At 38.9% G+C, this 11,919-nt stretch overlaps 1 protein-coding gene across 1 annotated transcript in view; it reads left to right on the top strand.

Annotated features, from left to right (window-relative positions):
- Window positions 1-481: 481 nt before the first annotated feature.
- Window positions 482-11,919, top strand: part of TCF4 (transcription factor 4) — a 416,095-nt gene continuing 404,657 nt past the window's right edge. The window contains exons 1-2 of the mRNA XM_025365666.1: window positions 482-799; window positions 4,762-4,852. Coding sequence (XP_025221451.1) covers window positions 497-799; window positions 4,762-4,852 — 394 coding nt within the window. The 5' untranslated portion in view covers window positions 482-496. The remainder of the gene's footprint in view (window positions 800-4,761; window positions 4,853-11,919) is intronic.

Below are 11,919 nucleotides of genomic sequence, written 5' to 3'. Positions count from 1 at the left end.
TATTTTTCCTCTATGGTCATGAGTCTCAATCTTGGCTGTGTGTTAGAATTATTTGGGGAGATTTTTTAAAATCCCAGTGCCCAAGCCACACTCCTAGACCAATTAATTTAGAAGTTCTTAGGATGAGAATGAAACATCATTATTTTTCTCTTTTAACCATCCCAAGGTCTTCATTTATTTATTTTGCACCTATCATGCCGTGAATTCATGGGGAATAGATTCTAGCAGCTCGAGCTCCTTTTCTTTGGTTCTCAGAAAATGTGCTTCTCTGAGCAGAGCAGGCTGGTCCTTTGGTTGAACCTAGATGCCTTTCTCTTTGGCTTCCTTCTTTTTCTGATCATTTTCCTTCTCATATTTCAGGATGCCCTCTTGGCTCTTAGAGTGCTTAATATGCTCAATATGTACATTAATTCTCTTGGCAAGAATCTTTCTCTTGTTTGTTTACAACAATGCCAACAGCATGCTGGGTTACACTGTAGACTCTTTCAGCTTTGCCATGGTAACACTTGTGCAGCATTCCTTTTCGAACAGTGCCCATTCTCTTGATGTCTACAGTATCAACTTCCTTGTAGATTGGCACTTATGTGGCCAAAGGAACAACCCCATGTTTTCTAAAAGGCTGGAGAAAATACCACAGGTGCCTCTCCTCTTTCCCTTCATCTTCATCATTTTGACAAATTACTGGAAGTTGGAGGTTGTGGTTGAAAGCCAGGCATCATTTTTTAAAACTTCTCAGGATATTGCAACATGCGCCGGGGTAGAGAACTGCGACTCTGGCTTCTCCAGGAGGCCCTTGGAGGTAGGAACCAGCAGTTGGGCTACTTTAGCAACTTAGTAGAAACTAAAACCAAAAATGATCTCCCATGGCCAAACATAACAGTAGTTTCTAGCTCTCCAACCTCCCTCCCTGACATCTCCACAGCACTTGGTCTGCCCTCTTGAGATTCTTTTCTTTTCTTTTTTTTTGTTTTTTTTTTTTTTTGGAGACAGGGTCTTGCTCTGTCTCCCAGGCTGGAGTGCAATGGCGCGATCTTGGCTCACTGCAGCCTCTGCCTCCCGGGTTCTAGCGATTCTCATGCCTCAGCCTCCCAAGTAGCTGAGATTACAGGCACGTGCCACCACGCCCGGCTAATTTCTGTATTTTTAGTAGAGATGGGGTTTCGCCATGTTGGTTGGGCTGGTCTCGAATTCCTGACTTCAAGTGATCTGTCTACCTTAGCCTCCCAAAGTGCTGGGATTACAGGCGTGAGCCACTGTGCACAGCCCTGCCTTCTTGAGATTCTTGTTGAGACTGTACAAGGCATTGGCTCTTGTCTAATCTTTTGCACTGTTCCTCTATCTCCTTTCCCATCAACATTCTAAAGTTGGCTGCTTCTCAGTATTCATAATCCATGGTTCCTCTTTCTCTCCAAGAACTCCGCCAGCATGTACATTTATAAACCACACCTCCAGCCCTAACTACTCTCATGTGTTTTTTCTCTAATACACCTCCATTTGGATGTCATGCTGGTATCTCAAATTCAATATATCGAAAAAGGAACTCATAATTTCTGCATGAAACAGCACCCCCTTACGACTTCCTTTATCAATGTAGCTACCATTTTCAGGATCATTTTTGGTTCTTCCTTCAACAGTCTATTTCCAACCTTCAGTTGGACTTTTCTGTACAATATCACTTCTACGTAATTAACATCTTTCAAGTTCAGATCGTAACAATTTCCTGTCTGGGTTATTGAATCAGCCTCTTGCTCAATATCCCTCACTTTGTTACTCCCTATCACAAGGTCATCGATACACCACTGTCGGTTTAATATAGGATACAATTGCAATCATGTGACTCACAACTTAGTGCTCAAAACCCATCACCAAAGTGCAAAGCCCCTGGCATCCAATGCCCTTCAGTATGGCCCAAACTATTTTTCTGACCATGCTTGCACATATTCCTCTACACTAGATGGGACAATTTTTCTTTTTGAAATGGAAAGAACATAAACTTTGAATCAGACAGATTTGGTTTTAAATTCCAATCGGCTCCTACTAACTTGGATAAGTTTCTAAAACAATATGAGCCTCAGTTTCCACAACAACAACAAAAAATATAAAATATTATGTATTAGTAAAAGATAAAAGGTGAAAAAAAACAGACATTAATCGTTAACAGAACTGTTTTGTATAAATTCTAGTTTTTGGTTTTTTTTTTTTCTTGTTTTGTTTTGTTTTGAGATGGAGTCTCACTCTGTCGCCCCAGGCTGGAGTGCAGTGGCACAATCTTGGCTCACTGCAACCTCCAACTCCTGGGCTCAAGCCATTCTCCTGCCTCAGCCTCCCAAGTAGCTGGGATTACAGGCCCCTGACCACATGTGGCTAATTTTTGTATTTTTAATAGAGACGGGGTTTCATTATATTGGCCAGGTTGGTCTCGAACTCCTGACCTCAGGTGACCTGCCCGCCTCGGCCTCCCCAAGTTCTGGGATTACAGGTGTGAGCTACCATGCCTAGCCTAAATTATAGTATTATGTTTTTTGTCAGATCCTAAACTTCCCTGCTGCACCTGGACTTTTTTGTTGCTGTTGTTGTTTTGTGCCTTTTTTGTTTTGGTTTGGCTTTTAGTCTTTGTATACGGCTGTTTCTCCTGGCTATGCTCTATATCGAAGGTTGACAAACTATAGCCCACAGACCTACTTTGGGCTTAACCCAGACATACCTATTCATTTAAGTATTGTCATTAAGTATGCTACAACAGCAGAGGTGAATAGTTGTGACAGAGACCATATGGCCTGCAATGCTTAAAAATTTTGCTATCTGGCCCTTCACAGAAAAAGTTTGCCCACCCCTGCTCTCGCCTCTCTTTCTTTACTCACTCTATAGTATCTCCCCAGGTATCTTGGGTTTAAAATATGTCCACAAATCCTCCAACAAAACTAACTTCAAAAGGTGGAGCCCCCATGCCTTGAATATAGGCTGGAATTCGTGACTTGCTTGCAACAAATAGGACATGGCAGAGGTGTCAGTGTGTGATTTCTTAGACTAGGTCATAAAAGGCACTGTGGCTTCCACTTTGCTCTTTTGAGATCACTAATTCTGGAAGAAGCCAACCCCCATATCATAAAGACACTCAAGCAGACTGCGGGGAGTCCCACATGGAGAGGAGCTGAGGCCTCCTGCCAACAGCCAGCACCAACTTGCCAGGCATGTGGGAGCCACCTTAGAAGCTGATACTGCAGGCTTGGTCAGTCCTTTAGAGGAACTTGCTGACTTGCAAGCCCAGTCTACATCTTGGCTCAAACCTCAGAACAGACCTTAAGCCAGAACTATCTGGCTAAGCCACATTCCAAATACCTGACCAACAGAAACTGTGAGGATAATAAATACTTAATGTTGTTCTAAGCCACTTAGCTTCAGGTTAATTTTAATTTCTTATACAGCAATTGATAACTAATACATAAGAAAATCTTCATTTACCATCCACTGACCAAAGACTCAAATATACAACCAGAGCCTGGACCTCTCCTATGACCTCATACCTTCATATATAACAACCTATTCCACGTCTGTTCCTAGAGATCTCAAAGGCATCTAAAACCCAACATGTGTGAGACTTTGGTCTCTTTCCCTCAGACAAGATCTTCCTCCAATATTTCCTATCCCAGTTAATGGCATAATGAGCTTAATCCATAAACTACAGCTCTGGCCATCTGTGATACTTCTTTGTCCTTTACACTCTATATTCGACCCATTATCAATTTCAGCCAAATGAACGAATAGGTAGTTTTTAAATCAGGATGTTACCCTCCAGCAGTACTATAGAGATGCTCTTTCATTGTCTCAAGCATCTGCTGATCATGAGAAGTCTTGTGTAAGAGCATCATTCTTTGAAGTAATCTATCTTTCCTTCTGATAGCCTTTGATGTTTTCTGAATAACCTTGAGTCTAAAACTGGGTTTGCTTTATTCATCCGAAGACTTGGTGTGATCTTTATAATCTGAAGACATACAGCTCTTCAACTCTCAAAAAACTCCATCGTCTCCCTGAATATTGCCTTTTGATTGTTGTCCCTATTCCCTTTATAACGGTTGGGGTCCAGTCAGACACTCCGGTTATTTTAATAGACAAAAATTAACCTAAAGAACTATTAATCAGGTAAAGGGCAGAAAGAGGGCATTGAGGCATGGAAGGAACTGCAGAAGGATGCTACCCCACTAGGGTTAAGGGAATAAAAGGATGATGTTAGAGTTACTAACATTTAGAAACTTGGAGGAAGGGCCCTGCAGAATTGAAATTAATACCTTTGAGCAGAGTCTGCTGGTCTGTTGGTACTAGTGTTTCTGAGGGACACAATGAGGTTGGTTATGCAAGTTTTGAACAACTGCAAATCGAAATAACTGCTGCTACCAGAATGAATTCCACTACCAAGACAGGCATTAAATGTCATTCCTAAGGCACTCGTCTACTCTCAGAACTCAATAGACTGAATCTTCAACTTGCAACAATGGCTTTGTTTTTGACACGTGTCAATTTCCCTTTTGCTTTCCAGCTCAGCTATATATTTTAAGCATGTCTATGTATTTGCAGCAGATAGAACTGATTCCCTCCACCAGCTTAGTCATCTGTCAAGAGTTTCTGTCCACTTCTCTTTATCTCCATGGTGCATTACCCTAACCCCAAACATTATCATTTCTTCCCCAGACTACTAGTACCATCTTCTGACTTGTCTACCTGCCTTCATTCTAACAAGTCCACCATCTTTTCTCCACACTGCAGCGAATGTTTTCTAAACACCAATCTAAGAACATTATCTCTTGGACGGGCATGGTGGCTCACACCCGCAATCCCAGCACTTTGGGAGGCCGAGGTCGGTGGATCACCTGAAGTCAGGTGTTCAAGACAGCCTGGCAAACATGATGAAATCCTGTCTCTACTAAAAATATAAAAATTAGCTGGGTGTGGTGGCGTGTGCCTGTAGTCCCAACTACTCGAGAGGCTGAGGCTGGAGAATCACTTGAACCCGGGAGGCAGAGGTTGCAGTGAGCCAAGATCATGCCACTGCACAGCAACCTGGGTGACAGAGTGACATTCTATCTAAAAAAAAAAAAAAGAACATTATTTCTCATTTAAGTCCCTTCCCATTGCTCTTACAATAAACATAAACATGTTGCATATGTCCAACAAGGCCTTGTATGTACTGACCCAGTGCCATCTTGCGTTGCGCTCCTTCTTTCCTGTGTTTTCTGGCCAGTCTGGCCTCCTTTGCTATTTTCAAATAGGACAAAGCCTTTGTATGTGCTGATGCTCCCTGTCTGCATCAGTCCTCTTCCCAACTCTGCCCATTTAATCATCACTCATCCTACAGAAAACAAGTCACATTCCTTCAAGAAGCCTTCCTTGCCCTCAGACTAGGTTAGCACTCTATCTATATGGTCTCATGGTCTTGGATAGATTTCTTTTACACAATGTGTCATGGATTATTTGGTAAAGCCTCCTCTTTGGGGCCATAAACTCCAAAAGAAAAGAGGCATAGCATCCTATGCTCCTAGCAAGAGTTTCTGCCACACAATAAACATGTAATAGCTCTTTCTAGAATGAATAAATGAGCCATATTGAATGTTGATTGAATTTCAACAAGCTTTGCAGAAATTAACCTATAATGATTATCCCTTTCAGTGGGCTTCTGACACTTGTAATTCATCTGACTTATTCCTTTCTTTTCTGCCATGGGCCTGGTAGTCTCAGCATATTATTGACTAAGGTCCGGAGCCTCTATGTTGTTTTTGAATTCCCAGTGTCTAGCACAGTGCCATTGAAATAGTATGCAACCAACACATTTTTATTACTCATGATAACGATTAAGAACTTAGTGCCATTATAGTTAATGTAGTAAAATTTTGTGAATTCAATAATGTCCCTAAGTAGTATACAACTTTGAAAGCACGCTCTTCTCAAGTAATTAAATGTTATAATTATCTAACACATTATTTTTCTATATAAAATTTCAGAGATGTTAGTTCATTATTTCCAACCCTTTATATTTTAAATTAATGATATAGTAATTTTTAAAAAACAAACTTTTGCTTTACTTTAGCTGAAGACACAGATGTCTTCAGATGGCGCTCAAAATGGTTTAAATTACACAGATGTGGTAAGCATACAGTGAAATCTTAGAAAGGCCCCAAAGAATTCCCTATGGATGATACATGAGCCAAGGACATGACATTCATCTTGGAGGATATTTCACCCTTTGAATACGTTTGATAAAATGCCTTTTTTTATTCCCACTTTGACTTTAAGCACTTAGAAATCATTTGTTTTACAAAAGCCCTGTGGTCCAAGATTATGGCAACCAAAATAGTGACTTCTGTCTTATATTTCAGTTATGCATGGTTCCTGACTTTAGTTTAAGAGAGTGATTTTACATAAAAGTTTTTAGATAGATTTCACTCCTGTGCCTTTGTTGGTCTTTTCTGTACTTCTACGAAGAACAGCTTTGCAGTTTCTACGCTGGCTTCAAGCACAATACTATAGCTCCACAACCTTGTCCAACTGTTAGAATCATCCAGTTTTATAGCAGATGGACACAGACGTTCACTCACCCAGGTTCTGAGTTTCAGCAATCTTCTTATCTTTGCCATTTGTATGAAATAAGTTTGTTGTATTTTAGCACCCAAGCACCATAGTGTCTTATACCTTACTTTCAGGAAGAGGCTCTCAAACATCTCCTGGTATTATGTTTATGATTCTTTGCCACCAGGTTTTTAGGCTTGTTGCAGCATGATTTACACTGCAGACCTCCCTAAATTTAGTTAACTTTCATTCGTCATCACCATTCAGATATTTTAATTTGGTATATCCAGGAGGCATAATAGCCAATGCTTTGCCAGAGAGCTATAAATATTGGTATGAATTTTACATTTCCACTTGACAGTAAGAGTGTCTCAATTGATAGTGATCTTATGACTTCTTGTCAGCATACTAAATATATCAACAGGCCTTGTCATGAATTTTCCAGACATTTGTAAAATCATGAAAGTTTTTCACATTGAAATGAGAAAATATCACACACAAAAAATATTTTTTATACGATTTTTATGTAAAATATAATAAGATTGTGACTTTTATGTTGCATACAATGTTTATTACATGGGAACTTTGTGCATTTATGAAATTATTTACTACTTATTTATAAATGTATAAAGAAACATTTAGCAACAATTGTGTTCTCAATTCTTTTGAAGTCTGTCGACTTATGTCTATTTTTTCTAGAGGATTATTCCATGTTTCTGTCTAGTCTGGCATTTTACTACATATGCACTCTTTTCATAGAACTAGTGATGTCCATTTGTCAGCCTCAAATACATACAAATTGCTGTCTTAAACCAGATGATTGTTTTTGCAAAACACAGACGTACAAAAGAATGGTCCTTTTGTAGAAATTGATCTAAATACTTTAAAGCTTGTTTCAAGGGTGTGAAATTTTGGTTAAGCTGGCCCAGAAAAATATTTTTCACATCAACCTAGGTCATGATCATACTTATTTTATGTAACATCAAGCCTACAGAATGTGTTTTCCAGTGACCATCACTAATGGATATTATCTGGTATTTTAATTTTTTCCAAGGCTTTTCTGTGTATAATGAGAGGAGTCCTATTAAACACAACATTTAAAAATAAGTTAACTCTATATTAGTGAAAAACAGATTATTAAAAAGAATTAGTGGTACGTCAATTAAAAAACTTTTTAAAAAGTTTTTAAAAAAGAATTAAATTCTGTCAAATTCAGCCTGAAATTTGAACACAGAAATAAGAACAGCAGGATTTTCACTGGAAGATGCATCATTCTGATGTTAGTGGCCAAACCAGATGCCAGAAAAGCAGTGCCTCTCTCAAATTCTCTTAAGCACTCATGAGAGTTCAGCCTTCCTTCTTGATGTCATCCAGCTCCTAGAGAAGTTTTGCTAGTGTCCCTTCTGAAACTATGGGGCAGGAGAGGAAGTCAAGGTCACTATCACCACCAACTCCTGAAGTCAGGTAGTTGTCAGCCTTGAAATGACCCTCATCAAAAACTAGTGGCTTGAATGTCCTCTATGAAGCCGTTCTTTGTTTGTTTTTGGTTTTTTGTTTTGTTTTGTTTTGTTTTTGGGAATGGAATCTCACCCTGTCACCCAGGCTGGAACGCAGTGGCATGATCTCGGCTCACTGCAACTTCCACCTCCTGGGTTCAAGCAATCGTCCTGCCTCAGCCTTCTGAGTAGCTAGGATTACAGGCACCCTCCACCACGCCCAGCAAATTTTTGTATTTTCAGTAAAGACAGGGGTTTCATCATGGTGGGCAGGCTGGTTTTGAACTCCTGACCTCAAGTAATCCACCCGCCTTGGCCTCCCAAAGTGCTGAGATTACAGGTGTGAGCCACCATGCCCAGCCTATGAATCCTTTCTTGACTCTTCTGAATACACATGGCCACTCTCTTCCTGAATTGCCATTGTACCCTGTAGAAACCATTATTGGGACATCTATGAGACTCTTTTTCATGTATGTATATACTTGTCTGTTTCTTCTACTGCACCATAAAACCTGTGTTCCCAGGAATTCTATGGCTTTTCTCTCTATCACTCCACACAATATCTAGCACTCAGTCAATACTCATTATGTTTGTTGACAAAAACATTCTTCTGGACATGTTCATAGAACGAACACAGTCTTTAGCAGCGGTACACTCTGCAAATAACTGTGAAAAGGGAGTCATTGGATTTACCAAACTAGAACCACTCATTTTGAGCAAAAAAAAATCTCTGACTCAATGTGAGGCAGGGCTGCAAAAGTTGAACAGCAACAGTTATCATTCACCCAGCACCTCAAGCCTTCACACTGTAATCACATCGATTAGCTGAACACTGGCATCAAAGAAAGGGTCAGTATATTTTTTGTTCAAGCCTTTGTCCATATATAGAAGCTGGTGCCAGATTACTTTAGTGTTTAGTGATTTTAATTTTCTGTGAAATTTGGCTACACAACTTGTGCTTCTCCCAGTTTATGTGCTCTGTACTGTCAAATATGATACACTCAGAAAGCACATTCCTTTATCATTTTCCTCTTGCAAAAAAGAAAACTGGAAAAAAATATATTATTTGCCTTTAAGTGGAAAGACATTTCATTTTCCAGATGGATGCTGGTACTTCAGGAAATATTAGAGATCGCTTGTTGAAATTTTTAGAAGTGATCCTGTTGTCGTGCATTTTACACTCCTGGTCAAGCTATCATCACTACCAAAGCATTTCCTTAACTACCTACATATGCCCACTTCTTTAAGAAGAAACAGAGTGATGCTAACTTTCCTGAAGTTTCATACACACTTGAATTTGTATATGTCAGGTCTCAGATTGTCAAAAATTGAAGCATGGAAATTTGCTCCTGGAACACCAAATGTATATGATACTCCACCTGTGATGTCCTCAACTTGTTAACAACCCTAACGACTTCACCAACCTCTAGGAACTTTTTTTCAGCAGGATATAGTAGTCACAGACAAGAAATGAAGGCGAGATTGTTTCTAGATAAATTTAGCTGGGGAATAAGGAAAATAGGATCTAATAAAGGAAACCTCCAGGTGAATTCAAGAGAGTGAATTATATGGGAGTTGGAAAACCGATTGCCAAAGATTCTTCCTTTAAGTAGAGGTTGTGATAAAATACATTTTGATGTCTATTTCTAATGAAAATGTGAAACAGACATCTATTTTTCCATCCCAACTGGGCTTCCTCCAAATATGCTGCCTTTTCCCTAATGAGTTGGAAGAGTGTGCACCGTAAAATAGTACAACACATCCAGAAATGCTGACATTTCATTTTTAATTGAAATCAAATAGAAATAGTTCCACTGGGAAACAAGAAAGTAAAGCAGACTTTTGATAGAAATTAATAGGAAAGGGAAGGAAATGCTATTCTCTGTCATAAAGTAGTCCACTATGGAAGGCTGCCAGTCCTCTTGCCTGCATCTGAGTTTATCTCCAGGATTACATTCAGTGGAAAGAACACATTGTATGAAGGTGGAACGAGAAATGATATTTGGATGGATGTACCAAATAAAAGAAATAAAAAATACTTCCTTTCTTCTATTTTTTAAAAATCATAGGAATATAGAGTCCAAGGAAAACTTGAATTTTACTGCAAAAACAATGATAACAAAAACAAAAGAGTTCATATCATCGACAAAAATATTTACAAAAATATACCATAAAATACATTCTTTGCGAGGTAAAATAAATTTACATTACTGGGACTCAAATTCTCTCGATGGTGAGACAACTTTCTTTTAAAAACAGTTTTATAGCAATACTTATAACAGTGGTACTTTTAAGAGTTGTAGCTTGGCTGGGCACTATGGCTCACGCCTGTAATCCCAGCACTTTGGCAGGCTGAGGCGGGTGGATCACAAGGTCAGGAGATCGAGACCATCCTGGCCAACATGGTGAAACCCCATCTCTACTAAAAATACAAAATTAGCCAGGCATGGTGGTGTGCACCTGTAGTCCCAGCTACTCGGGAGGCTGAGGCAGGAGAATCACTTGAACCTGGGAGGCAGAGGTTGCAGTGAGCCGAAACCACAACACTGCACTCCAGCCTGGGTGACAAAGCAAGACCCCATCTCAAAAATAATAATAATAAAAAACAGTTGTAGCTTGAGCAGCAACAATAAACATTAATGAAGATTAACATTTGTATAACTATATGTAGATTATGAAATATTTGTATACGATTTTCAATAATTGATACTCCAAACTATTATGAAAATTCCTTCAACTTTCAAAAAATAATACTTTATTCTCTAAAATATCAGACTTTGAATATAAAAAGCCATGATTTTTAAGAAAATATTTATCTCTGTGGTCATAATTTCTAGGAACAATCTGTAGTACTTTGTACCAAAAAAAGTCAGCTATTTTTATAGGAGTCATTCCAAGACATTATTGAGTGATGACTGGTACTAGGATGAGGAAGGGTCAGGCATTTGACACCGAAGAGTTTGTGGCATGTTGCAGAGAGGTACTTAAAAAGATAAATGCCAAAATGGTATGATTGATACCTAGTATACCTGACATAGGGACAAAGTGCGTTTTAGAGGCTATCTCAAGGAGTCGGGTAGTAAATGAAAGGAAGGAAGGAAGAACATAGCTAGAGGGGGAGCTGCCTGGAGAAAGAGTTGGTTGGTTTGTTTTCAGAATGTAGAAACTTGCACAGGTGGACAAGTGGAGTCAAAGAAGAGGAGGAAAGTTTGAGCTTCAGGAGAGAAAAGGGATAAGTGATGGATACATATGGGTATTCTTTTTTTTTCTTTTTTTGATCTGGGTCTTTCCACAACTTCTCCCTGGTGACCTTGACTGATTTCTTGGGCTATCTCAGACATAAGAAGTCATGTTTATTAGAACTGATCAAAATAATATGTGGTATGTTTTAAGGACTGACACCCAGATGTTCCCACTCTTCCAGAATACTTAAACATGCACTGACTTCCTGAGGACCACCAGGCATTTAGGGAGATGCCCAGTGAGAGGAAGGCAGCCTTATGTTCCTTATTATAATGAGACCTTTCTCTGAAATGATTAAATAATCTACCTTGTAATAAAAACTGCTGATTCTTCATGGAGATCTCTTCAAATACAATAATCTGTGAAAATCCTGCCTACAGAATTTTAAGAAAAACCAAGAGTACCAATTAACTTAAAAAATTATATAAAATTAATGATGAAAACAATGACCATTAACAAAACACAAATATAAAAACCCCTTTATTCCTCACTCTAATACTAAAACTTCACAAAATTAATATCTAACTTACCTGATGAAAGCAATTTAATAAATTCTTTGGATAATTCTAACAAAAATAAGAAAGGTATTATCTCAGTCTCAAATTTGCCACAATTAAAGAGA

Source organism: Theropithecus gelada, chromosome 18 (genome assembly GCF_003255815.1).
Source record: "Theropithecus gelada isolate Dixy chromosome 18, Tgel_1.0, whole genome shotgun sequence".
In the NCBI taxonomy this organism is placed as follows: Eukaryota; Metazoa; Chordata; class Mammalia; order Primates; family Cercopithecidae; genus Theropithecus; species Theropithecus gelada.
This window is presented reverse-complemented; position numbering and strand designations above follow the sequence as displayed.